Source organism: Ochotona curzoniae, unplaced genomic scaffold (genome assembly GCF_017591425.1).
Source record: "Ochotona curzoniae isolate NIBS_2020 unplaced genomic scaffold, NIBS_Ocur_1.0 scaffold_1037, whole genome shotgun sequence".
NCBI classification, from domain to species: domain Eukaryota; kingdom Metazoa; phylum Chordata; class Mammalia; order Lagomorpha; family Ochotonidae; genus Ochotona; species Ochotona curzoniae.
The window spans coordinates 33143055-33169061 of NW_024467083.1; the positions used below are offsets into that span (position 1 = coordinate 33143055).

General features: G+C 58.1%; 3 protein-coding genes across 7 annotated transcripts; all 3 read right to left on the reverse strand.

The window, feature by feature from the left end:
- Window positions 1-510: 510 nt before the first annotated feature.
- On the reverse strand, window positions 511-10186 carry PBXIP1 (PBX homeobox interacting protein 1). Of its 3 annotated transcripts, none has more exons than XM_040998324.1 (11): window positions 10097-10186; window positions 7746-7835; window positions 6079-6205; window positions 5833-5897; window positions 5561-5732; window positions 3718-3951; window positions 3597-3620; window positions 3352-3434; window positions 3131-3262; window positions 1448-2652; window positions 511-1107 (listed from the first exon to the last, which is right to left on the reverse strand). In XM_040998324.1, exons 2-11 carry the CDS (start codon window positions 7833-7835, stop codon window positions 1011-1013), a joined length of 2229 nt encoding a protein of 742 aa, XP_040854258.1. In that variant the 5' UTR covers window positions 10097-10186; the 3' UTR covers window positions 511-1010. The 3 variants fall into 3 exon arrangements, with proteins under 3 accessions (XP_040854258.1, XP_040854256.1, XP_040854257.1); XM_040998322.1 differs by having other exon boundaries at window positions 3718-3984; XM_040998323.1 differs by lacking the exon at window positions 3597-3620 and having other exon boundaries at window positions 3718-3984.
- An 842-nt stretch (window positions 10187-11028) lies between these two features.
- On the reverse strand, window positions 11029-15101 carry PYGO2 (pygopus family PHD finger 2). The gene is made up of 3 exons (XM_040998325.1): window positions 14833-15101; window positions 14380-14429; window positions 11029-13845 (listed from the first exon to the last, which is right to left on the reverse strand). The coding sequence occupies exons 1-3, from the start codon at window positions 14933-14935 to the stop codon at window positions 12778-12780; spliced, it is 1221 nt and encodes a 406-aa protein (XP_040854259.1). The 5' UTR covers window positions 14936-15101; the 3' UTR covers window positions 11029-12777.
- Window positions 15102-15751: 650 nt separating this feature from the next.
- On the reverse strand, window positions 15752-25908 carry SHC1 (SHC adaptor protein 1). Of its 3 annotated transcripts, XM_040998499.1 has the most exons (13): window positions 25782-25908; window positions 22464-22631; window positions 21871-21941; window positions 21273-21336; window positions 21038-21157; window positions 20752-20805; window positions 20518-20569; window positions 20207-20333; window positions 19140-19338; window positions 18992-19061; window positions 18459-18590; window positions 18065-18303; window positions 15752-17388 (listed from the first exon to the last, which is right to left on the reverse strand). In XM_040998499.1, exons 2-13 carry the CDS (start codon window positions 22626-22628, stop codon window positions 17260-17262), a joined length of 1422 nt encoding a protein of 473 aa, XP_040854433.1. In that variant the 5' UTR covers window positions 22629-22631; window positions 25782-25908; the 3' UTR covers window positions 15752-17259. The 3 variants fall into 3 exon arrangements, with proteins under 3 accessions (XP_040854433.1, XP_040854430.1, XP_040854432.1); XM_040998496.1 differs by lacking the exon at window positions 25782-25908 and having other exon boundaries at window positions 22464-23881; XM_040998498.1 differs by lacking the exon at window positions 25782-25908 and having other exon boundaries at window positions 18459-18608; window positions 22464-22985.
- Window positions 25909-26007: the final 99 nt, after the last annotated feature.

Sequence of the window (26007 nt, forward strand, 5' to 3'; positions counted from 1 at the left end):
GGGGGCAGATCTGGGGGTGGTCAGAGGCGTGGAAGGAAGACGGAACCAGAGATCCCCCTAGTGGCTCCCCGACCTCCTGCACCTGCTGTCCAGGCAGTGCTCAAGCATGGCACTTTGCCTACACGTAGTCCTCTCTGGTTAACCTCTCCTCAGCCCTGCAAGCTTCTTTTTGGAGGATAAGAAAGCCATGGTTCCCGGGTACCAACTTGCTCCTATCACTCAGCCTGGATGAGCACCCACAGCTCAGACACCAGAACCAGAACAAGGCACCTGTGAGAACATGGGGAGGCCCCAACCCAGGCAGGGGACAGGGGAGGGGGCGGGGGCGAGAGGGGCCCTGGGTTTACCAGGACAGCAGCAAGAGGGAAGCAACATTCAGGAGAAGGGGTGCAAAGACCAGCTCCTGTGGTGGCACCCATCTACTTCAGTGGCCAGTGAGGGCAACCCTCCCCACTCCAAGTTCCTGCCCCTCCCAAAGGTAAGAGGTCACTCTGGTGACACACCCAGCAGTTCAGCTCACACAGCACTTTATTAGCATCTGGGTTTGCAGTTCACAAGGGAGATGAGGCCGCGTGAGAAGCAGGGGTCAAGAGGGGACTTGACCCCCTCCCTGGGGAACAGCTGCTTCCAAATTTAGCAAAACGCTCCTGGCCCCCAGCCAACAACTTTAGTCAAGGCCCTGGGGGAGGGGAAGCTGGGACGGTGTATGGAGCCCACTCTGGGGACACACACCATAGGATCAAAGAGCTCTTTACCTTCTGAATCCAAATGATGCCCCTCCCTCAAAAAGGCTCCCACGACCTTGCCCCCACCCCCTTCACATGGGCTTCACATTCACACTGCTGCAGGTCCTTGTCATTTGCATTCATTTGCATAAACAGCAGGACAGGTGCACAAGGCTGAAATCCTTTGCTCTCCTGAGTGAAGGATATCCAAGGAGAGATGCCAGCGGCTTGGGTGGGGCCTGGCCTCCAGGGATTAGACAGTGTCTATGGACTTCGGGCTGGGCCTCAGCCGCGGTGGTGAGGGGGGTGGCGAGTGTGGCCGTGCTCCTCCCAGCGCCTGGGCTCCCTGTCTTTCCGCCAGTGCTTTTCCTTCTTCTCTGACCTGGGGGAGGGGAAGGCACAGAGAAGGAGGAGCCCTTGAAGGGGCAGGGCCATAGGATGTAAAGGACCCCATTCCTCCTGACCACAAAGCATGGCAAAGAGGGCTGGAGGACATAGGGGTGAGATGATGGGGATCCCCCCCAACACCCTGGGCCATGCAGGTTCATGACCCTATCCCACAAGGAACTCCTCTGGGCCACCCTAGGGTAAGCAAAGAAGACAGCTGGGGACCACAAAACCAAAGAGAGACGTCCCCAGAGGAAAAACTCCTACCAGTACTCCACCACACCCTTCTCTGCTCTACCCCCAAGATCCAAACCTCCCCCCAACCCAAGGCCTACCTCTTCTTAAGTGCCTTATCCCCAAAGAAGTGGCTGAAGATGAAGTCCTCGAAGTCATCCACCTCATCATCGTCACCAGTCTCTCGCACAGCCACCTCCTCCAGGCTGTCCTCCAAGGCATCCACAAAATCCCGGAAGCGGAGGCGGTCATGCCGGAAGACACCATCCTCACCAAAGTAAGCCGATGAGAGGGGCAGCTCCTGGGTCAGCTGGCCCGCCCAGGGCAGCCGCACCAGGTATGTTCTCAGCAGAGATGCCAGCTCCTGCCGCTGCACAGGGGCCAGCTCGGTGCCAAAGCCGCCCAGGCCCTCTTGCCGTGCACACTCGGCCACACCTGAGCACCCCTGGGGCACCCTGAACCTGTGCCTCAACAGCTGCTCCCAGGGCACAGGGGGGCCCTGCCCATCCTGAGCCCCTTCCTTCCACGAAGGGTGCTTCTGCCTCTCCCGGGAGTCAGGGTCCCCGCTCTTCTTCGGAGACCCCTTGCGGTCCCAAGGCTTGCCATCTTTCTTGTTCCCCCACTTCTCGGCTTTTGGGGGACCCTCCTTCTGCTTCCCTGCCCCCTCGCCCTGCCAGCTCTTCTTTCTTTCCCGGCCATAGTCTTCCTTCTTATGCTTCCAGTCCTTCTGCCCATCCCGCCATTTCTCCTTCCCACCCCACTCCCTGGCATTCTGGAGCTGGGGTTTCTGCTGCCAGGCCTCTGAGGAGGCATTGGCAGAGACTCCAGGCTCCTGGTTCCAGTTCTCCAGGCCCCGCAGCTGTTGGGCCAATCTCTGGCCCAGCTCGGCCAGGCCCGCAGGAGCTGGGCCCCCTCTGCTCACATCCCGCAGGCTTCTCTGCAGGTCCTGCTGTACGGACCCCAACACCTGCCGCTGCCTCTCTAGCTCCCGCCGTAGTGCCTGGGCCTCAGCCTCCAGCTGCCTCTTCTGCTCCAGAAAGCCAGCAGCTGGCTCCCGTGCCCCAGGGCCTTGCTCCTCGGTAGCCTTGCCAACCTGTGGGCCCCTGCCCCAGCTGAGGCACACCCCGTCTGGGCCCCGGATGCAGTCAGCTTCCAGGCCCTGGAGCCGGGCCCGCAGATGCTGCAGCTCCAACTCCAGGGCTCGCTGGGAGGCCTCACCCTGCTGCAGAGCCCCCCGGAGCCGGGCGTTCTCCTCCTCTAGCCCCTTGGGCTGGTGCAGCAGGCTCTGTAGCTCCTCTTTCTGGGCCTGAAATATGGTTACAAAGGAAAGAAGCTACGCAAGCCCTTGTTGGGATGGCCTCTGTGCTGCTTCATGGCATTGGGCACAGTGGGTGACCCGAGCCCCTTCTGTGGCCTGCGACACGCTGTGGATTTGGTTCTCACCCTCCTGCATCCCACAGAGAGCTAACATGTGGTGCTAATGCTCTTCCTTCTTCCACCCTACACCCAGAAAGATACCATTGGCCACAGTGCTGGCTGGACATGAACCTGGTGTGACCTTCAAGCCGAGGCACCCAGCTAATGTGAAACAGGTGAGCCAGCCACAGCCCAGGCCTTGCCATGAGGGCCATGAACAGAGAGCAGGGGAGGATGCCCCAACACTGGGGAGGAAGGGGGGAGGCCAAGTACTGGGGATTGGGGGTCACTCCTTGAGGGTGAGGCCGCTAACACAGCCTTCTGACTAGGATGGGGCTTGCCCAGCCCCGCCTTCTGCACATGCCCACCTGTAGCTGAGCCTGCAGCAGCCGGATATCCTGGTTCTCCTTGGCCAGCCGGTCCAGCAGAAGGCCCATGTTCTGTAGGCTGGGAACCGCGTCCAAGGGTGCCGGGGCCTGTGACTGCTCTTTCAGCCCAGCCTGAGGGCGGACGAGCCAGTTACCCCAACTGCTTTACCAATAATACAGCCCAGGCAGCCTCAGTTTCTGCTCCCCCAGGTCCCACGTACCGGCTCACCCCCTGTGCCATCCAGTGGGCCAGCATCTAAGCCAGGATCTGGGAAGACCTGCAGCTCCACTTCTTCCACGGGGTCTGTGAGAGAAGGAAGCTCCAAAATGGGTCCCTTACATCCCCCAAACTCCATATAATACTTCCTGGCCTGGAACCTTCTCTACACCCCATACCCCTGCTCCTGACCCCGGAACAACCCCCAACACACACACACAGACATAAGCTAGGACTGTGCCCACTCACCACTCTCAGACTCTGAGAGGCCACCTGCGGGTAGGACAGGAATGGCTGGTAAGACCACGATCAAGGCTGACAGACAAGGCCCTGGTCCCAGCAGGGGTGGGGGAAGGGCTCTGTCACTCACCAGAAAAAAGCAGGAGCCCCAGGCCGAGCAGCACCAGGGCCCCGAGCAGGCACATATTGAGTGAGATGCCCAGCTCCCCAGCAGCACCCTCAACCTGGGTGCAGTCCTCCGTGTCCAGGGGTGCCGTGGGGCGGGGCGGGCTGGGCTCCCGGCCCCGACGTCTCCGCAGACCCTCCACATCCATGTCAGTGTCATCATCGCTGCTGGAACAGTGGCCCTCATGCCCAATCCAAGCTGGGAGGAGGGATGGGGACGCGGGTGAGGCAGCTGCGGGGGTTGTAGGAGCGGGAGACACAGGGCAGAGGGGAAGTGGCGGAAGGGAGGCCCCAGCCCCAGCTGCAGGAAGGGCGCCAGAACAGCCTTTCCACCTGCTTGGTGTTGACAACCGCCCCTGCTCAGTCTGCAGGCAGGGCACCTATCCTTACCACCTGCAAACCACAAAGGCAACTGCCACCCTCCACGAACCCTCCAGTCTGTGCCTCCAACAAGCTCCTGCCACTGCTGCCACCCTTCTCCCACCCTGCCCCCTGGATTCCCTGGGTTCCACTTCTCTGCTTGGGGGAGGTGGGGAGTGAGAGGGTGTCCTTGGGTCTGCATCCAGGTGGCCAGAACGATCCCACTGACCTCCCTGCAGCAGCTGTGACTCCCAACTGGGCCTTCCCAGAGCTCTAGCTGCCCCCTCTGGTGGGGATAGGGGAGGAACCAGCACACTGCCCCAACAGCTGCTTCTTTCACAATGCCCCCTCCTCCAAATGCAGGCAAAGGCACCATGGCTACCCTAAGCCTGCCCTCTTCACCTGGTACCCAGACAACCTGACATCTTCGTACATCTCTTCCCAGCCCACACTGCAGCTTCCCAGCCTTCCTCATGGCCCGTTAGCTCTGCCTGGCCATTGCAGCCCCAGGCCCCTGCCTCTCCCTCCACCCACTCCTTCTTCACAGAGACCAACTCCCTCCTCCCCCCAACATCCTACTCACCCACCCCTGCTGCAGGGCCTCCAGACAGGCAGCCCCACCCTTTTTGGGTGCTGCAGCCTTGGTCCGAAATGTTCTCTTACTTCCTCCTGCCCCACCACCTATGCGCTCAGGTTTCACCTGTCTGTCCCTGCCTCACCTTCAATGTGTCTCCTGATGACCTTGCCACTCACTTAGGAGGATGAAGGCTGTATCTCCCTTGTACACCCCTCACAGTTCCCATTTGCCCCATGGCTGTCTGCTCTATCTCTCTTTCTCTTTATTTATTTGAAAGGCAGAGTAACAGAGGCAGACAGAAAAAGAAATCTTCCACTCCCCAAATGGCTACAATAGCCAAGGTTGAGCCAGGCTGAAGCCAGGAGCCAAAAACTCTATGTGGATTTCCCACATAGGTGCCAGGGACTCAGGCGCTCAAAGCACCAACTGCTGCTTCCCAGGTACATAAGCAGGGAGCTGGGTGGGAAACTGAGCCAGATGGGACTCAATTTAGCACTCCAAAATGGAATGCAGGTCCACAAGGTAGCAGGTTTACCTGCTGGGCCACAGCACCTCCCACTCTGTTTCCTGCACAGAACACAAGCCACTTCCCTTCCCCTCCTCCCTATCCTGGAAATGATGACTGAATTCTAGAAGCAGGGAAAGATCAGTCCCCTGACCCTCACCCGGCGGCAGAGAGGAGAGCACCAGATAGCTGTGGACCATGCAGCTGGCAGGGCTGTGACCGCTTGAATGTCAGCTAAAGTGTCAGGGCACTAAAGCTGCTAACCCCAGGGCTTGAACCAGAACATGCGTGCTGAGGCAACAGACAGCCACTCCTCATCCCATCCGTGCCATCTAAGAGGAGCCCTGAGACCAGGAGGACTCTCACCTGCTTTGGGGTTTGGGCTTGAGGGCAACCTCCGCAGGGAGCCCCCATGTTCCACGTCCTGAGTGTCCAGTCCTGGGCCCACAGCCACGGGCGTCTCCTGCACATCTTCAGGCACCTCTGTGTCCCCTGGGCCAGGAGGCCCCGTATCACCCATGTCACCTGCCAGGGCACCCTGAGGCGCACACACAGCCATGAGCAACACCCTGATCCTGTCCCCCTACTCCCCACACCTGACTCCCCTCCCCACTGTCTGCAGTCCAGGTCCTTCTCACCTTGACCTCTGGCTCCTCTGGCAGAGTGGGCTCAGATGGGGGGCTTACAGTCTGGACAAGGGTTCCTGCAGTGGGAAAAGAGGCCCCGAAGAGTCATGGCTCCCAGCTGAACTTTCTGTACAGTCACTTTCAGTTCCCCATAGGCCTTGTTCAGGGCAGGAAGGAGTTGGTACCCGGATACCAAGCAAGGAGAGACCAACCAGCTCCCCCTCCCTGAAGACACCTGGACATCCGAGATCCTGTTACCTGCTCCATCCAAGGTCCCAGACAACTTGGCAGTACCTGACTCCAAGGAGCTCTGGGGAGCTAGGGCAGTACCCTCAGATCCTGGCTCCACACTGGATTCTGGGCCCAGGGTCTCCACAGGCAGGCTCTGTAGGGAGAGAGAAAAAGCTGCTCCACAGGCCAACCCACATCTCAAAATACGTGAGACTAGGGACCAGCCTGTCGGCTCAAGTAGCTAAAATCCTCTGCCTGGGCCCGGCGGTGTGGCTTAGTGGCTAAAGTCTTTGCCTTGAATGCCCTGGGATCCTATATGGGCACTGGTTCTAATCCTGGCAGCCCTACTTCCCACCCAGCTCCTTGCTGGTGGCCTGGGAAAGCAGTCAAGGACGGCACAAAGCTTTGGGACCCTGCACCTGTGTGGAAGACCCAGAAGAGGTTTGTGGTTCCCGGCTTTGGATCGGCGCAGTACCGGCCGTTGCGCTCATTTGGGGAGTGAATCATCGGACGGAAGATCTTCCTCTCTGTCTCTCCTCCTCTCTGTATATCTGACTTTGTAATAAAAAAAAAAAAAATACATGAGACAAAGTGTGTCTCAGTGCAGGGGAAAGCACTCCCCCTCACTCCCAGAACACCTGTTCTCTGTTACACCAAGAAGTATCCTGTCACCCCTGTGCTAAGGCACTGGACCACCCAGACTACTGCTAAACCTGGGCTCCCCACCAGCATCACCGGGGGGATGCCAGGCAGAATCCAGGCCTCCTGCCTTAGGACACAACAGTACACCCCACCCATGAGCACCCTGGTTATGAGATAGGAAGAAAACTAAGTCTCTCAGGCACCCAGGGGTCACAATCAGATTCCCCAGGGCCATCCCTGCAACCACCCTCACATCTGGCCACCCACTTACACACCCAAGGTTCTCTGGTCACTCCCACTGGCCTTTGACGCCACTTAGAGCCCCAACTCCCAGCAGCTGCTTGTAGGAGTTTAGCCCAGGACCACCCATGCAGCCTCAATGTATCCCATGCATTCCCCACACGGCAGGCCCATGTCTCCACCAACCCTACTCCCTCCCATCCGTGGTTCTACTGTTCCTATAAGAACAACCAAAAAAAATGAAGATTTTATTTTTATTGGGAAAGCAGATCAGATATGTGGAGAGAAGAGACAGAGTACCAACATAATGGCTCAGTGGCTAGGTCCTAGCCTTGCATGCGCCAGGATCCTACACGGGTACTAGTTCATATCCTAGCTGCTCCACTTCCCATCCAGCTCCCTTCTTGTGGCCTGGGAAAGCAGTCGAAAATGGCCCAAAGCCTTGAGATCCTGCACCCGCATGGGAGACCCGGAAGAGCTCCTGGTACCCGGCTTTGGAGCTCAGCACCGGTTGCTGCAGTCACTTGGGGAGTGAACAATCGGATGGAAGATCTTCCTTTCCGTCTCTTCTCCTCTCTCTCTATATATATATATCTGACTTTGCAATATAAATAAATAAATCTAAAACAAACAAACAAAAAAAGGCATAGGCCCAGTGCCAAGCTCTAATCTCTTTCTTCTATTGGAGCTTCTCTAACAGGCAGCAGGAGCTAATACAGGTTAGCATAGGGGAACCAAAGGAGGGACAGGACTGCCCTCCACCACCACCCCAACTTGCCCCCATCCATGGTTCCCAGGCCCACTCTCCCTACCTCGGAGCCAGCCAGTACCCAATTATTATCCGAGTCTTGTGGGCCAGAGTCCATGGCTGCAGTGGTCGTTGAGGCTGCTGCTGCCTCCATCTGCAGAGAAAAAGGATTGTTTAGAACCAGAACTCCCTTTGGAAGAGAGAGGTGGCAGAAGGGACCCTTGGCTAGGTTCCAAAGTTCCGGGGTTGTGCTGTAATCTCAAGAACCCAGCCTGGTTCCAGTTCTGATCATGAACAACACCCTTGACTCTTTTTTTCTGGGCACTGTTTATTTTGCTTGAAAATCAGAACCTGCCAATAACCACAAAGAGAAGCCTGCCTCTTCCAGGAACAAGTCAGGCCTTGGGACATTGAGCTGATCTTGAAGGGTCAAAGACACAAGAAACACAGGGCTGAAAAAAGGCCCTGGAGAGCATCTAGTCCGACGTGATGGTCAGGGAAGATGGCACCCAAAAGTGCTGACCTTCCTGGTTCATCCCAAGACCAGTAGCTGCTAAGGAATACCAGGCACCTCCCCAGCCACCATCTCTTCCCTCAAGGCTTGTAGGAGAGATTTGCTTGTCCTACAACTCTCCCGTACCTACTCCACGGTGAGACCTTCACAACAGTCTCTCTCCTGGATCTCAGCCCTGGCTGCATGCCGGAATCCCTCAAGATCCTGAATCAGAAAGGTCAGGGTGGGGCCAGGCAATACCTTGCTGAAAAAAAACCTCGTGGTGGTTCCCACACACAGCAAGGCCCAGACCCACCATGTCAATCACTTCTCACCCTACACTGCCAGGTGTTTCAGTCTTAGGGGACTGAACAGTGACTGGCAAACGGGATTTAAGGCAGCTGTCCCAAACACATCCCTTTTTTATGGTTGACACAGAATGGACCATCAGGGCTGGAGTCTAGAGGTGTGTAATATCACTACAACTTCCAATGTCTGAACCAAAGAAGGGTAAGAAGAGGGGCTCACTTTTCCAGCAAGGCCAAGACTGTCCCCATCTAGCTGACCGAAGTTGGGACCAGGCATAAAGGGGGAAGAAGGGAGAGATGAGTGGAATCCCAGGTCCTGCCCTGTATCCTCAGGACAGGTTAGCTGGCCACTTCCCGAGGGACCAGAGGGGCAGGAATTGGAAGACTACTGTTAAGGAAACTCTGGAAAAGGGAAGGGAGGCTTGCAAACAGGGTGGCTCTGCCCATAAAAACCACCACACTGCCCCACTCTGTGTCTATTGGTTTTAAGCCCTGCTTGGTGCCCTAATAGCCTCCTAGGGTTCTTGCCACGTAGATCCAAGTCCAGGAGAGGTGAAGGACAACATACAGTGTCTTCCGTGACACCCATGCTCCCAGACACCCCTGCACACTCATCCACATGGACAAAGAAGGGCCGTTATGACTGTTCCCTACCAAGACTGACAGGACACTCTGCCCTCTTCTGTGGGGCATCTGTGAAGCTGCCGTGGGTAGCTTTCTGCTCTCAGCCTCTCCCCTGCTGTTCTGTCCCCATCTCCCCGCCCCCAGCCGCTGCACATGACTGTTAACAGGTGGTGGCAGGAAGGAAGTGGCAGCAGCTTGGGCTGAAGTCCCTGTTTATCCCTGGCTGTGTACAGCCAGCTCGGGTCCTCTAGAACCCAGCACCATGGCAACCAGGGTGATGTCAGATCCATTGTCTCCATGGTAACCAACCATGGTATGTGGGTCAACAACATAAAATACTTCTGGAACCAAAACAGGAGATGGTCTAGAACCCCTACCCTGAGAGCCCTAAACTCTGATCTCTCCTGGCTGGGTTCATCCCAGATCCCAAAAAGAGATCCCTGTTCTCCAAGCAAGCGAGCATCTCACTGCCTTATTAGGAAGTTCCTTCTGCTATTTCATCGCCACCCTTCCCTGCTGTGTTTTCAGGTTTTTTTTTTTTTTCCTCTCCCGCTTCTGGCAAGAAAACCGACTTCCACCTCCGTTTCCCACTAGCCCCCTTTCCTTTCATTCTGGCAGAATTCAGCTAAAACATCCTGAAAGAACCAGCAGAGCCTCCTGCTATTTCTGAAACACAGCTAAAGGGGGAGCTCTCCCACTCCAAACGAAGGTGGGAAGTCTGGCCTCGGAGCTAATTTCATCTCTCTAAGGATAGTGGCTCCAAATCTCTAAAGCAAAGGACCCTTGTACAAAAGAGCTGCGGGGGCAGGAGGTGGGTCACGCAAGGGGAGTTCCTGCTTCGGAAATTGTCTGTGCCCTCCTTTTCCCGGCTCTGCGGCCTTGGACAAGAAGTTCCGCGGATCCCCGCCCAAGCTCAGTTCTTCTAGACTTCTGCTCTCTCTTTCCCCCTCCCACAGGGCATCTTGGGGCCCTCCCCAGCTACCGCATTACCTGACCCAGCTCTCGCTTCGGCCTTCAGCTTTAACTTATTGCTGCCTCTCTTGGTTTCCAGCCCAGGGAACAGGGGAGGAGGGGGTCACATGACCAGGGACTGGCCAATGGGAAGTTGACTTTCCAAAGGGGGCGGAAACTTTGGGCCAATGAGAACTGGAGTTCACAATCGGGGGCGGGGTTATATCTATACCTTGGCTAAACCTGAGCTTAGCTTCTGGTGGGCGATTTCAGTCTCAGCAAACTTCAATTTTGGGGACCTTCTCATTATCCTTTTCTCAACTTCTAAAGTTTCTGGAGAGGAGTCCCCCCAAAATGATAGGCACATGAGGATCTCCTGAGATGCCAAGGATGAGGGGCCCAGGTGGCCCCAGATGGACGGAGACAGCTGGAGTGCGGGGGAGGGGAAAGGAATGGGTGGCAAACAGCGAGTTTAGAAATAGCCCTCCCGCCGTGCTCCGACTCCGCCTGTACACTATTGGAGGATGCCACCACTACTTCAACTGGCGAGGAAGGGCGGGGCAGAGACGCTGACAGGCACCCAGGAATGCAATCCGCTGCATTGCAAGCGGCCCCGCCCCTCCCCTTGGAGCTGCACTTGACCCCCAGCCCGAACAACTGGGAGGTGGGGGTGGGTGCTAAACGCAGAGCGCTCCAGGCCTGGTCTCCCAGAAGCCTTGGAGCCAACTTCGCTGCTTGGCTCTGGGCCTAGCCCAGGAATGTGCTCAGAAAAGAAACTTGCACAGAAAGGACACAGGGGAGGGAAGTGGGTGGGCACTGACCTCCCCTGGGCTCAGCAGCCAAGGCCAGCCAGGAGCCCTGGGCAGCACATACATCCTCACCCCACAAGCTCCCCTCCCCTCTCGGCTGTCGACAGTGACACACACACACTCCAACCAGCCTTTTCCTACATCAATAGCGAGCAGTCCTTGTTTGGGTTTTCAAAGCATTTTATTAGTCCAACCATACAAAAGACCACCCTCCCCCGCCCCTAAACAACTACACCTCTATCACTCCACTTCCAAAAAGTAGTGGAGGGAGAGAGCAGTTGAAACACAGCTCCCATGAGCAACTTACAAAATAGATGTGGAGTGGCTGGGTAGCAAATAAAAAGACCAGCCCTTCCGAGAGATGGGCAGACAGGTCCACAAAACACCCCGCAGTGAGCCTTAAGGGTTGTCCACCTAGGCTGTGTCAGCATAGGGGGGAGGAAAGGACTGGAAAAGGCAGTCCACGCCCCGCCCCCTCAGCCTCCAAATCTGGTGGTTTAACAAGGTAGTGCAGGGGACAGGACCTTGGCAAAATGGGGGGCTGAGGGGTCACACCAGAGGGCAGGCCTTTGCCTCCCTGCTGCAGGTTGAGAGCCACCTCTGGCGCATCTTCCCCCATCCCTTTAAGGAATGTGTGCACCAGTTTTAAGGAAGCAGGGGCAGCTGTCGGGCTCTTCCACAAGCCCCAACTTCTGGTTGGCAGTGCTTATAGAATAAAAGTGAAGCCATGTACTGCTCCAGGGTAGGGCTGGCTAGGAATGAGAGCTATGGGATCCCTAGGCTTGGCTGGGCGTGTGGCAGTGAATGAGGGGTGGCTAGGAAAAAAAAAACAGCGAGCCAGCCCAGGCTCTTGGATCTTTATAGTACCACAGCTCTGGGGATCTTACAGCCTCCCTGGGGTCCATCATCAGGAGAGAGAATGAGGTATACAGCTCTGCCTCTTCGGCTTTCCTCCCATCAAGCCCAGGAGGCAATGGGAATTGAAGGGCACTAGGAGTTGGAGGTCAGCGCCAAGTATACTGTGCAAGAGATGGACAAGGGCAGCAGACCCCAGGACAGCCTGATTACTTCACGCTCTGTGGGACAACAGATCTTTTTTTTTTTTTTCCTGCCCCAAAACAAAGAAAGGGCATTAGAAGAGAAAAGCACGGAGAGGCTGAGAGGCCCAGTGACTTTGGTATCAAGAGGATGCTAGGCAAGCCTTCCTTGCCTATGGTCTTGAAGCCTCCCAAGTCACCAACGCCGGACACACAGCCAAAAGCCCTTTACTCCTCCAAGCTATTTGGTTCTGTGCAGAAAGAGAAGTTGAGCAGATCTTGGCAGAGGAAGCCATCCCCATGTATTCCCCCAAGGATGTCTCCCAGAGCCCACAGGGAGGCTCCTGGAGGGCTACGCGAGGCTCCCCACTCCTCTGGCCAGAATCCTTGACCACCTGACTCCAAAAACTAAGGCCAGCACAGTGGGCCTCCAGAGGGCTGCTGGGACTTTGGGGAGGGTATGAAGGGCAGTCATCCATCAGCGGCACAGGCGACACCTTGGCCCTCCACATCTTCCGTCCACTTCGGCTTTTCTTACAGCCACGGGCCCTAGGTTCCTCGATAGCCACTCCTTTCCCCGACAACCCCCCCCCCCCACCAAAAAAAAAGGGCTCTGCTCCACACAGGACTTTGGTTTCCTGGCTCTCTGCAGATAGATCTCAACATAAGTTGAGAGTTTCCGGAGACGTGCAGCAGGTTCTTCCACCTGCCCGCCCACTTGCCTCAGTTCCACTTCTGCTCCCAGCAGCCACAGCTTCAGCTTCCTGGGGCTGGGGCAACCCAGTGGGCACAAGGACCAAGAGCCAGACCCAAGCAACAATCCGCCTGGAAAGGGCAGGGAGGGACACGTGCACTTCCCCAGGCCACCTGGATGTCACCCATCGTTGGCTGCCACCAGCTGCCCCATGCCCTCACGGATGTAGACTGACTGGATCTCCTTGGTCTTGAGGCAGAGGTCACAGGCCCAGACAGCAGAGGCCTCGGTGGTCAGCAGTCCGTAAGCGCTCTCAGTCATGCCCGTGCACTCGCGGTGGAACCACTTCTGACAGGAGGCCTCGCACAGAATGGCATCCTGGTCGTCATTCACCTCGCTCCGACAGGCACCGCATGGGTATACCAAGCCTGGAGGAGGCTGTGGCCCGGAGCCCCCACCTGCCTTGCCGGGGGGTGCCAGGCTGTTGGCGTCTGGAGTACCCCCACCCCGCCCACTGCTGTTTGGGGGAAAGCTAGGCTGATTCCCATTGACAGCAGCTGCCGGGGAACCCGAGTGGGGCTCCTGGGGAAAAGCGGTTGGAGCAGGTGGATTCAAGGGCTTCCCGCCGTCCTCACCACCAGGTCCAGGAAAACCAGGGTCCGGACCAGGGAAAGGACTTGTGTTGGGGGGTAGGCTAGGGAGCCCTTGGCCAGGTCTCTGAAGAGGAGAAGGGCCAAAAGGAGCCCCTGGCTGGGCAAAGCGTTGCGGGAGAGAAGGGGGTCCTAGCTCCCCTCTGGGAGGTTGTCCCATAGTGGGTGACATCATGGGGCCAAATCCCCCCACTGGGCCGGGCATCATCTGCCCCCCAGGAGGGCTAAAGTTCTGACCCAGAGGCTGGTTGAAGGGTTGGCTGGGAAAGTTCATGTTGCCTGGGGGTGGGTAGCCAGGGCCCTGAGGGGGCATGTTGAAAGCAGGACCCATAGGGTTGGGAGGGAAAGGGGGAGGCTGTCTCCGGAGTGGCTGAGGAGCCCCTCCACCCCCAGTGCCATAGCCAGGGGGTACCTGGCCCGCCATGGCCCCCTGGACGCGGAAGCCTCCAAAGGGCACAGGACTGCTGAGGAATGGAGGAGCCGTGGCCCCAACCTTTGGGGCTCCAAAGTCATCCTCAAAAGGGTTGGACGCCACCAGGTGGTCCACCATCGGAGTTGGGGGTGGCGCGAACTCCGTCAGATGTGAATATGCAGGGCCCTGGCAGGGAAGAGATGAGACAGAGGGTCAGGGGGCAGACACAAGGCAGGCATAGGGCCACACCAGGAAAGTACCATGGACACAAGCGCGCGTGCGCGCGCGCGCGCGCGCGCACACACACACACACACACACACACACACACACAACGCACTGCACAAGCTGAGAGGCTGGCCAGCTCTGGGAAGGACCTCCAAACGCAGGGGGAGGGGAAGCCGACCCAGCAGGGTGAGGAATGCGGTTTGCAAAACAGGAAGGGCTTCACTGAGCAGGTCTGAGGCAGGCTTCTCCTATCTGCTAGGCGAGGACAATGCCTGATTCCCAGGGCTGCCTGCAGGCCCAGCCAGATCTCAGGTGGAGCTATCTCCTCTAAGTTTGTTATGAAGTTGAAGGAAAAGAACCAGAAACAACAGAGCAAGCCCCAGGTTTCCCTCCCCCGCACCCGATCCTAGCTGAGCTACAGAACATGACAGAGTAGGCAGAGCCAGGGGCTCCTGGCCACTCCCTCCCCACCACCTCCGTACACCACCATTCACCTGAGTGTTTGACTTTCTTCGTTTCTTTTCTGGGCTCTTCATTTGCAGACCTGGGGGAGCAGCAAAAGGCAGACAAATGTCCCCCAGGGGGATTTCTCCACCACCTCCCTCTCCCCAGCCATGCTGCGAGGCACTCGGCCAAGTCCAATACACACTTGCTTATTTATCTAACAAAATATTCACAAAGGGTGTCATACGAAAAACGCGTGGTGAGTGTGGCATTACTATTTTTGAAAACAGACATCCTATCTGTTGACACTATCGGACTCCACCTGACTGCTGAATTCCACGTGGCTTCTAACCCTGAAAGTCCTGACACCTGTCCCCCCCGGCCCCGGGGGCGACACCCACCCATGCGAGCCGCCCTTGTAAAGCCCCTCAGCCTTCAGGACCACCCTCCGCCACGTTCCCCTCGGAGACCTCTCCAGCCCCCGCCCCTCTCAGCTCGCTCACCGGCCTTGCCCTGCTTCCTCCCGGTGCTGGGCGGCGCAGGGGGCGGTGCGGGGCCGCCACCTCCCTCCAGCTTGTCCGGTGGGGGCGGCGCCGAGGCGGCCATGGAGTGGGGGGCCCGGGGTCAGCGGCGGCAGGGGATGGAGGCGCCCTCAGGCTGCACCATCGCCCGGAAGAGGAGTCAGGGGCAGCACGGGCCCCCGAACTGCTGCAGCCCCAAGGTGCTGGTGAAGCAGGGAAGCACCCACACGGCGAGCCCGCTCCGGACTCGCCGCCCGCTTGCAGCAGCGGCGGCAGCAGCAGCAGCAGCAGCAACCGGAACCGGAACTCGACTCGGACACCACCACTGAGCGCGGCGGGGAGGGAAAGCGAAGGCGGAGGTCGACTCGGCGCCTGAAAGCCCTGGGAGTCGGTAGGGACCGGACCGCGGCGCGGCGGTAGCGGAGATGGCCGTTTGCCCGCTAGGGAGCGGCTCGGCCTAACTCGCCGCGGGGCGGCGCCCGCCAGCTCCTCGGCCGGACCGTACCATTGCTGGCAGACGGGGCTCGTACCCGCGAGGTGCAGGCGGTAGTGGCGGCCGCCAGGCGGGACGGCGTGTGGGGCTCGGACGAACCCTGCGCCCCGCCGCCTCTCCACGCCCGCCCTGCCGCGCCCGGCGGACAGTCCGGCTCCCCCGCGCCTCTCCACGCCCGCCCTGCCGCGCCCGGCGGACAGTCCGGCTCCCCCGCGCCTCTCCACGCCCGCCCTGCCGCGCCCTGCAGACACCAAGTCCGCGGATGCCCAGGTCCCAATGGAGTGGGAGAGTCCTCCGAGGGCCAGGCCAGGCCAGATGAAACCAGAAACGGCCTGGAACCTCTCCTCCTCCTGCACCCGAGGGCCCAGGCCAACAGCAGGCTTTGTGAAACAAACTGAGAAGCCGAAGTAGAAGAAATATGGACTTTAATGAAGATTATTTCCCTTTGGTATAAGTGAGACCCGTGAGAACGTCCAAACGCGACAACAGGAGGTGGCTGGGATCAAAACTGTCACCCCCTCCCTTAGTAGGCAGCAGGACTAGCCACAGGTAGCACAGGGCCCCTCCTTAGATGGTAGGGGAGGCGGGGTGCACCTGCAGGTTTTAAGTTTCCCCTTTGTGAAACCAACAGTCAACAGTCTAGGCCAAACTCCTGTCCCCCAGGCTGAGGGCAAGAGATCCAAAACTTTCCTAGTCAGCTGGAAAGCCATTTCTGCCTCAGGTCTCTTTCATTAAAACAAAACAAAAAATAAAACAAGATAATGTTACCAGTGGTCCTAGTTAGTTCTTAGGCCCAGCTGAGGAAAATGATGGTAAGAGGCCGTGAAAGAGTCGGAGAGGTGATGTGTAAATGTAATTGATCGTCATCGTTTTTGTGCTCAAGAACAAAGCCATGGAAAACAAAACTAAGAAAGTAAACCTACAGCCATAAAAATCTGTGCACACCGAGTGAAAAATGAGCACGGGTCCAAATCGACAGATGGCAACTTGGAGATTGTCTGATGCTTTCCTCTCAAGGCCCTTGTTCCCGCGCCTCCACAGAATCCTCTGGGGAGGGTTAACTGTACTGGAGGCTCCAGTTCACACCCCAGGAGGGAGAGGCAGGGCTGGGCTTCTTGAAGAAGGGCTACACTTTGGCTGTAGAGAATAATAGGCATGCAACATGGGAGGGGCGGGGCGGGGCAGGGCAGGACTTCCGAAATGTATATACAGACCCCTTGGGGAGAGGGGGTCCTGGCCAGGAGGCACTGAGCAAGGGAGGGGGTCCATCTCCCCTCTGGCCGGGAGGGGGGCTCTGGGGCAGTCTTATGGGGTTGCATACACCCCCAGGGACAGTAGGCAGCTGCCACTGCTGCCCTGTTCTCCCAAGCCAAACTGGAGTAAGTGCTGAGCCAGGACAGGGCCCCAGCAGATGTCAGCACCCCTGTCCTTGAACTCTTTGCATAAAATATCTTCAGACCTAGGAGATGGTCAAAGGCACAAAGTTGAAACATTGGGGTGGGGGAGGGAGGTTGCTGAGGGTGGTCTATGGTCCCCTGAAGCCCAGGGGGTAGTAGACCCGAGGTGTGATGTTCCCCCTTCCCCAAAAGGGCAATTGCTCCACTGGGCCTATCATTGGGGACACTTCCGTTATGCGTGCCTCCCTTCTTGACGGCAGGGGGCATCAGGTTGGCACAGGCAAGGCCCAGGTAGGGGGGCCACTCTGCACATTAATACTTTGGTGAGGTTTGGGGAGAAGCAGGATTCTACCCCAGGCTCCTGACTCAAATCCTCCTGCCCACTCTCAGCTGAACGCTAACCCCAGGGTCCACACGACTCGCAGCTTCCACTCCAGGTCCTGAGAATGAGGGTCTAGGACGGGAGGAGCCTGAGGGCATCTTTTGCAAGACAGCCCCGGGGTGAGGTGGGGTGCCAGGTCATGGTTTCCGCTCCACTGGCTGCTGAAGACACAGTTCGCTGCCTGCAGAGATGATGGGCAAGTGATTGTCCATGTGGTAGCTGATGAGGTGACTGACGCTCTCAAAGCGGTGGTCCTTCGTCCGAACCTGAGGAGGGAAGGAGGAAGAGGCACCTCAGCTTACAAGAGTAGTCAGGCCCAGGGCTATCTGGGGCCTGAAGACAATGCAGTCTTCAGGAAGAGTGAGCAGAGACAAAATGACCGTGGGGGGGCGTGAAGGCTGGGGGTCTCGAGCAGTGAGTGATGCCCTCTAGAGATGCTAGAGCCACTTGTGGGAGTGGGCCAGTGAGGGAAACCCAGGGGAGGTGGAGGGTAGTCTACACTTTTCCTCACATGAGAAGTTGCTGTGTCTTACTAGTAAAAAGAAAAGGGGGATGGGGAAGGGAGGGAAGGAGGCTGGGAAGGCTATAGAAAAGAAAGCAAGCAAAGTTCTGAGGAGTAGTGAGGTACTGGTCTGAGAGCAAACTCGCTAGGGTGCGGCCACTAACCGTGGGCCATCACTGGCTTCCTGGTCTGTCAGAGAAGGGACACAGAAGCAGGGAGCACTGTCTCGCTCTATGGGGCTTCAGTTTGACAGGGGGAGGGGTTTAAGGACTTGGCCAGGACTGTTAGGAAGACACCTGAGCCATGGGGTGTGAGACAGGGGACGGCCAGACAGCTGCCCAGTGGGGTGAGCCCAGAAGGCAGTGAGAGAGCAGAGGGCTGCAGCAGAGGATGCCAGTTCTTCCTTTCTGCCAGCCACTCCCCATCCCCCTGCCACTCACCACACCCTCAGGGTCCACCAGCAGCAGGTGCTTGGGCTGCCCACTCTGTAGGCCAGTCAGCACATACTGGCCAGGAGTGGTAGTGCTCTCCCGCACCAGGAAGTCCCCATTGAGCTGCAGCAGCGCCTCGGCCTCCCGCCGGTTCAGCTTGCCATGGAACCAGGGCTCTCGTTGCAGCTGCTCAGCCATGGACAGTGACTGGGGAGGCGGAGGTACCCGAAGTGCATCTTCAAAGGGCTCTGGGGGGGTGAGAGAGAAAAGGAGCTAGGAAAGGCAGCTGGCGCAATGCACGCCCAGGACCCAGACCTGCAGGATGGGAAGAGCAGACAGTAAGGAGAGAGAGGACCCAAGTGGGAAGGTGGGGACAATGCAGAAAGCAAAGAGTACTGCTCACTCATGTCAAACAGGTCTCGGGGTGCACTGCCATTGGTGGTGGTGTTGGGGGGCACAGCCCCTCCTGCTGCTTGCCGGGCCTTGTCTAGGTTCTGGACGTTGACATAGGAGGGATCATCAAAGAGCTCTCTACCTGCGGAGGGAAGGGATGCTCCACAGTGTTCCCAGCCCTGCCTGCCGCAGTCCTGGCTCATCCCCACCCTCAGTTCCCTTCAGGGGCAAGTGTGTGGCCTCAAAGCTAAAACACCTGCATTTCATACCACAGTGCCTCGGTTCAACACCCAGCTCCAGCTCCTGATCCCAGCTTCCTGCTCATGTAGACCCTAGGAGGCAGCTTCTAAGACAGGCTCCTAACTGGGTTCCTACTGTCCACAGGAGAGGTCCCTCCATGTAGTTTCTAGCTCTTGGCTTCAGCCCCAACCCAGGTTCTAGCTGCTCTTGAGCATTTAGGGAGCAAACCAGTGAATGGGAGCTTGCTTTCTCTCTCTCTGATTCTGCCTCTCAAATAAGTACAATAAAAAGCTCCCTTCATACCTGGGCAAGCTGGTTGAGGCGGCATCTGTTTGCGGCCTTCCGGCTCTCCTCCGACAGGCTGCCCTACAGGCTGCAGGGAATCAAACTAACGTGAGAGCAGCAGTCCTGCCCAGCCCAGGCCCAGCCCACCTCCATCCCAGCAACTCACCAGAGTGGCTCCCAAGTGGCTGGGGGTCTGGGCATTGGGTGGGGTGGGTCGGGCAGCCCCGGGGACGGCTCCATCTCGAAGCCTCATGTCTACCACCCCCCCAAGAGGGGGTTCTTTCCCCGGGAAGTCATTATAGTACTGATGGTCAGGGAGCTCTTCCTCCTCTTCATCCCAAGCCGATCCATCAAAGCCAGCCATTCTGAGGGGGACAGGAAGGAGTGAGGCAGGAGGGTGTGAAGAAGCGGTGGGGCAGGAGGAGGGGAACTGCATACACATGGGGTCTTTGGGTCAGACAGGCTTAAGGCTGGGTTTATAGGTTCAAGGTGTTTTACAGGTACAAGTCATTTCACCCTCTGGCCACCCTGTCAGGTAATGCTTTCCTTCCCCACTTGTATAGAAGAGGAAAATGAAGGTGAGAGGTGAAATGATTGGCCCTCCCAACTAACAGGTTGCAAAGCTGAGGTTTAAATTCAGGTTGGACTGTACAGCTCATGCACTTGCTCACAGAAGCTATCTCCCAAGAGGGAAGGAGCAGGACCCCCGAGGGGAGGGCATGTGATTGAATATTTTAACTTCAGATACACTATCCATACTGCTCCTGCTGCTCGGTCCTTGAAGCCTGTGGTGGGGGAGGCAGGGCTCTCAGGACAAACAGCCACTCTCCCAGAGCCATGCACTTGATGGATTCTAAAAGCAGGAAGACACAGAAGATGAGAGAGAGAGAGAAATGGGCCGGAAAGATGGTGAGCCCAGAAACAAGGTGTCAGGAAAGCTCCCACAGCCAGAGGAAGAGGCACAGTGTGGAGGCCTGGAAACCCAGCCGCCCAACAGGCAGGCAGGCAGACAGGCAGGCAGACAGGCAGGCGGGCGGGCAGGCAGGCAGAGGAAGAGCTGGCCCTGCAGCAGGCGGGCCTAATGGCCACCGGAAACCTAAGAATTGCAGGAAGTGGGAAGCAGGGCACACAGGTTATTTCCTTCCCTGAGCCTCCCTGAGCTCCAGCATGGGAAGAGAAGGCCGCCATTCCCTGCCTGGGCCTGGAGCCCCCCAACCCCAGCACTGTGCTCACCTGTCATGGGGGGTGACCAGCTTGGGTGGGTTCCTGAGGTATTGTTTGAAGCGTAACTCGAAGGCCTGGCCAATGGTGCTGATGACATCCTGGGCAAGCCCTTCAGGACACTCCAGGATGTGACAGGCTGTGGGCACAGTAAAGGCTGCCAATGAGCCCAGAGGTGGGAGGAAGGGGTCATAGAGAGGGGCCCTCATGTGCCTCAGGAGTTCTTCCTCATCTCTGCTCAGTAACCAGGGAAAGACAACCCTGACCCTGCTCATCTGCCTCCGGGATAGCCAGCCCCACCCTGTGCCCCCACCATGCCTCACCTCTCTGATTCACAGGGTCTTTGGCAACATAGGCGACATACTCGGCTGTGTCCTATGGTGGACGGTCAGGAGAGGCAAGTTAGCAAAACTTTCTAGCTCTACCTGGCCCCCATGATCCAGTCCTTTTCCAGGTGCCCTGGCAACCCAAGTGCCCCCAATGCCCTGGTCAGTGGCTTCCCAACCACTAGCCCCTTCACTCTTCTCCCATGACCTGTGCTCCGTTCCTCAACTCACCGGATCCCCGCCAGATGCAAATGAGATAGATTGCATGTGATGGTTGGCAATGATCTGAGAATTGGAACGGGGGTGGAAAAAGAGAGGAATAATGCATGTCAGGCTGCCCACCCCCCAGCCCAGGAGAACTCTGGTGTCCCAGCCTCCTCCTCTCGCCTCCTAGCCCTGTTTCTGCCTGCTGTCTGATCACTCCAAGGCCCTCTGCTCTAGATTTTGGCTTCATCACTGCACCCGCCCTCTACTCTGCTGTCCAAGTTTCTCATTCCCCCTACCCAACCCTACCCACCTGTTTGCAGTCGGCGGCCATGAGGTTGAGGCTGCTGGTAGAGACAGTGAGGGTGATTGGCATTCCGGCAAATTTCAGGTTACTCCTGCCCAGGATGGAACTGAGTGGGCGACCACAGGGCTGCAAAGGGGCACAGGGGCTCAGAGACTGGGAATCCTGCCTCCTGGCCTCCGCTGGGCCCTGTTCCCCGCCCCTTCCAGCAACTGCCCTAGCTCCATCAATGAACCTCAGGTACCTTCCTCCTCCGGGTGGCTCCCTTAGCACCTGGCACAGCCTCACACACCAGACTGATGGCTTCCCTGAGGAAAGACGGGGGGGGGGGGGGGGGGGGGGGGGGGAGAAGGATTCAGACCCACAGCTTCCCTCTGCCCCACCCCCAGCTGGGGGAGGGGAAGGCCAGGCCAGACTCCCAGGGTACTCCAGGCTCTTTGTCGTCGTGGTGGATTGAATTAAAGGCCTTTAATATTTGATGACACTGAGAGGCCGCTTCCTGGCTGATTGGGTTAGGGCTTCAATGGGGATGGCGCCACCCCCTTCCAGCTCCCCAACCTCCCAGTGCCTTTCCAGAGGCAGTAGTCAGCTGCCTCCCATCTAACCCTACTTCCTACCCCAGCTCCACTTGCCCATAACCCTGAAAGCTGGAGAGGTAAGGAGGACCCCAGTCAAGATGGAACCCTTTGCACTTAAACTTGGATTTGCTTTTCTACCTTTCTCTCAACCCACCTACCCACCCCACAGGGATGGGGGGGGAAGGTCTCGTGAGTACCAGCACCCACACCTGGGGCCCCACAGAGTCACCAAGCCATAGATTCCCACACGCCCTTCTCACTAACCTGGTGACCTGGGTCCGGGTGTTGAAGTCCAGAGCACGCATGGACTGCAGGACCTCCACACAACCCATGTACTGAGGGCAGAGGAAAGAGAGGATGACAGTTCATACACCTCTCCCTCCTCCGCCCCTGCGCCCATGCTAGAGGCTCCAGGACTCTTCCTTCTATAGTCCCTAAGGGAAGGAAAGCTGAGGCAGCTCATCCCCTGCCATGGCCACATCCCACTGTGCAAAAGAGACCAAGCACTAAGCAGTGAGGGACAGGACAAGCCAGGAGCCACTCATGCACTGGGAAGGAAGAAGGCTCAGGAGGGGCATGACAGGCACTGGGTGGGATTGAGTGACATCTCCAGGAAAAAAAGGGAGGTCTCAATGTCACCCCAACATTTGCCTCTGGAGGTGCTAGGCATTGTGTGAAGCATGGCAAGGTTGGAAAGGGAAAGCCTGGCAGGGACCAGAGAATAGGCAAGAAAGGTTGAGAAGCACGACACCAACACAGAGGGGTTAGCAGAGAAAGACTGGCGAAGCAGCAGCCAGCGAGCGCATGCAGAAACTGCAGGGACATCACAGGAGGGAGTGGGAGGGACGGTCACTCACCCGAACCAGGTAGGAAACCCCAGGTCCCATGACTTTGTCGTTGGGATGCAGCCAGCCCCGCGTGGGCTTATTGACAAAGCTCCCGTGGCGGGTCCACTCCTCGCCCCCCAGCTGGCCCCCTTCCACCCGAGTTCTGCGCCCGCCGCCTCCACTCAGCTTGTTCATGTCCTGGAGGAGGGGCAGGGGGCCTGAGTCCGGCATGGCTGCCCCTGCAAGCCCCTCCCTGTCCTCAGCTGCCGCCCTGCCTGGCTCCCCTTTGGATCCCAGGCGTCCCCCAACTGGGTTGGCCAGCTTCAGGGTGCTCATCCGGGGAAAGAAGGAGCACAGGGTGGTGGGGCTGTCGTCACCGGGCAGGGGAGGCAAGATGGGCCCCAGGGAGGAGGCAGAGGGGGATGGCAGCTCCTCCGGAGGCGTCGACCCTGAAGCCCCCTCTTCCAGCGAGGACACAGACTCATTCCGAAGTGGGTTGTACTTGGGCTTGGGGGGCAAGAGATCCATGGCTGGGATAAGAGCAGGGCTGCTGCCCGGCCCGGCCCCCCTGCCAGCTGGGGCAAGGGGGCCAGGCAGGGGGCATCCCCAAGCCTTTAGCCCAAGGGACCTCGGTGGCCCAGGAGCGACAGGGGGTCCTGGGGAGGGAGAGGGACAAGTAGTTTCTGCTCCCCCAGCTCAGCCCTGGACAGTTTCGGGCCCCATCCCCGCCCAGCCCAGCGTGGAGCCTCTTCTCTGGCAGAGAAGGACCTGGCTGGACCCAGGGCTGCCTGGCTCCTCCCCAAGGGCGTGGAGCTGAGCGGCCAGACCAATCCTGAGAGCAGTGCTGACTCACAGGCTCCAAGGGGCTGAGCTCCCCCCTCCAGCCCCTCCTGCCACCGCCCCAACCCAGAACTCCGAGCCAGGATAAGAGGGTAGAGCTCTCCTGCCCCTCTCCCCTACCCTAACCAACCAACCAGTGGAGAGGGGAGGAAGTGGTGGGAGCTGGGAGGAAAGGATGCAGGAGGAAGAAAAGGAGGGAGATAAGAGAAGGTCTGGATCAATCCAAACCGGACATGGGCAGGCCAAAGGATGCAGGAAGCCAGGGGAAGGCTGGGGGAATGAGGGAGGAAATCGAGGCAGCTGGCCATGGAAAAGGGAGGAGATTTCCCTTCCTGTCCTGGTTGAGCACTCAAATTCCACCATGGGCCAGCCCAGGCCACTGGTGTCTCATCACTACCACGCATAGTGGGGTGATGATGGTCCCAGGGAGCCTGGGCCATTAGCATCTTCGGCTACACCAGCTGGGGAATGACAAAACAAATGGTCCCAGTGGATGCACAGTGGGACCAAGAGGAAGGGCAAAGCTCATGAAGGGAAGGGAATAAAGCCCAACCCAGGAGGGATCTGCCAAGGAGCTGGGCAAGCCTTTCTCTGCTCGTGGCACCTCAGTGTCCGGCTGGACCCTGTTCTGCCCCTATCCCATAGGAGGCCTAATCAGCAAAGCACACTGCAAAGAGGGAGGAGGGGGCAGGACACTGTCCAAGGCATCCCTGGGCTTGCCAGGCAAACAGATTCACACCCTCCTCTGACACCACTCCACCTGCCCCACAACATAGGACAGTGGTCCTCACCCTAGGGAAGGAGTCATGAGGGGCTATAGAGGTCAGGACACAGAGGTGTGCTAGTAAGACAGCAGAAAAGGGTATGGGGAAGAGAGCGGGCAGAAGCCGGACACGCAGAGTCCTTCCAAACCCATCCTTCCACCCACAGCTTCCTGCCACAGTGCTGCTTGAGGAAGCCAGAGAGGAAGTTGGAAAATGATCAAAACACATAAAGTAGAGCACCTCTCCTCCTCCTCCTCCACGGCTCTCCTCACAGTTACCCCTAGATTTAATTCAAATCATTATATATACATGTATCGATTACCAATACTAGCACTTTAACTGTGCTAGCCAGGTACAGTCCTCCTCATGGAAGCTGGGCATTCCATCTGCCACTCCTGAGAAGGAATTCTAGCGCTCCATTTCCTAAGACCTCAGGTCTCAGGCAGAGAGAAGGAAAGGTGTCTGCCCTGGCTTCACATTCCACACACACACACACACACACACACACAGGGATGGCATGTCTCTGGGAGCCTGCAGTATCAGCAGGTAGGCAATGACCCACAGGTGTGAGCACTTAGAAGAAAATGGAAGCAGGATGCTAGCTTTGCATAGGAAGAAAGGCTAAAGCCTACTCGGAAGTCCAGAGGCCTGGGTGTTGGAGGGGAGGAGGCGAGAGGAGCGGGAAGGAGCAGGAAATGGCGAAAGCCTCAGGAATGTTACCAGCAGGGAAGGCAGGATAAAAGGAGCCAGGAGGAATGCCCAGACAAGAAGGCTGGTTAGGGGAGGGGAAGAGCCAGAGGGTTAGAGCCTGATGAATGCGGCCGCGCGCGCGCGCGCGCGCACACACACACACACACACACGCGCGCGCGCACGCGCCAGGAATCCCTACTCCCCATCCCAAACCGCCTTTTTCTGACAGTAGACATTTCCATCACATCAACAATTCCACGGCCCCATCTGGCCACAGAGACTACAAACTACAGCTATGTCTGTGGCAGGATGGGCCCTAAAAGGGAAACTCCATGAGGGGGGAGCATTTCTCTCTCCCACTCTTGGTCCAGACCCCAAGTCCGTCCGCCACCAAGCAGGTCCACGCCGGCGCAGGCCGGCAAAGGAAAAGGCGAGCGGCCGCCTGCAGTGAGCGGGAAAACACTGGGCCCGAGGCCCCAGAGAACACCGCCAAGTCGAAGGGAATTAGGGAATGTAGGGGGAAAAAGGACAAAGGGGGCGTGGTCCCCAAGGATGCGCGCTGCGGTAGACTTCGACTCCAAGACGTGGACGGCGGAAGAGGCGGGGCTCTGAGGGGCGGAACTCTGGGCGTGACCTTCGGGCTGAGCCAAGCTTTGCCAGTTAGGGAGGCAGGCTTTGACGGACAGCAGCTAAGGGGCGGAGCTTTGAGGGGCGGGCCCTCGGGAGACGGGGCTTTTGACAGACAGGAGCTAGTGGAATACCGGGGGGAGGAGGCGGAGCTTGAGAAGACTAGCGAAGGTGTCCAGTGAGACTCAGAAACACGTCTGGGGGAGGGACTTCCAGGAAAGCTGGGCTTCCAGGGAAAGGTCAGAGACAAAACAATGAGAAAAACCTGCGGGGTTCAGGGAGCCCCCTGAAGTTGGGGGGTGGGACTTCCGGGGAGGGGGTCTCAGGGGCGGAACTTGTCCTGGAGACCGGAAGTGGGGTCCCGGGAGAGGGGTTCCGGGGTGGAGGAGTGGGTTGCCTAAGGCGACCAAAAAAAATCAAACTCACCAGGGCTTCATGGGGTCTCCGCACCGCACCGCGGGCCGATCTGGTTCCGGATCACGCCACTGCCTGGTTTAGGTCGCCGCTCCAACTTTCTCCCCCGGCCCAACCTCCCTGGAGAAACTTTATTACACTCACTTCCGGCCCCACTAACCCCTGACCCTCCACCTCACGGTCCCGCCTTCGCCCAGCCCACTTTCTCGAGCCAGCCAATAGTAGCGCCAAAACGTAC

What these genes read in the sequence shown, in the direction of transcription:
- PBXIP1 (XM_040998322.1), bottom strand. Translation starts at nt 7,835, where the DNA reads ATGGAGGCAGCAGCAGCCTCAACGACCACTGCAGCCATGGACTCTGGC. An exon ending in ATGGCACAGGGGGTGAGCCG is followed by an intron (nt 3,263 to 3,351) that starts GTACGTGGGACC and finishes GTCCGCCCTCAG; the next exon opens with GCTGGGCTGAAAGAGCAGTC. An exon ending in GATAAGGCACTTAAGAAGAG is followed by an intron (nt 1,108 to 1,447) that starts GTAGGCCTTGGG and finishes CCCCTCCCCCAG; the next exon opens with GTCAGAGAAGAAGGAAAAGC.
- PYGO2 (XM_040998325.1), bottom strand. Translation starts at nt 14,935, where the DNA reads ATGGCCGCCTCGGCGCCGCCCCCACCGGACAAGCTGGAGGGAGGTGGC. An exon ending in GAGGAAGCAGGGCAAGGCCG is followed by an intron (nt 14,430 to 14,832) that starts GTGAGCGAGCTG and finishes CTGCTCCCCCAG; the next exon opens with GTCTGCAAATGAAGAGCCCA. An exon ending in GAAGAAAGTCAAACACTCAG is followed by an intron (nt 13,846 to 14,379) that starts GTGAATGGTGGT and finishes CTTCCCTGCCAG; the next exon opens with GGCCCTGCATATTCACATCT.
- SHC1 (XM_040998498.1), bottom strand. Translation starts at nt 22,961, where the DNA reads ATGGATCTCTTGCCCCCCAAGCCCAAGTACAACCCACTTCGGAATGAG. An exon ending in GGGTTTCCTACCTGGTTCGG is followed by an intron (nt 21,942 to 22,463) that starts GTGAGTGACCGT and finishes CTCTGCCCTCAG; the next exon opens with TACATGGGTTGTGTGGAGGT. An exon ending in ACCCGGACCCAGGTCACCAG is followed by an intron (nt 21,337 to 21,870) that starts GTTAGTGAGAAG and finishes GTCTTTCCTCAG; the next exon opens with GGAAGCCATCAGTCTGGTGT.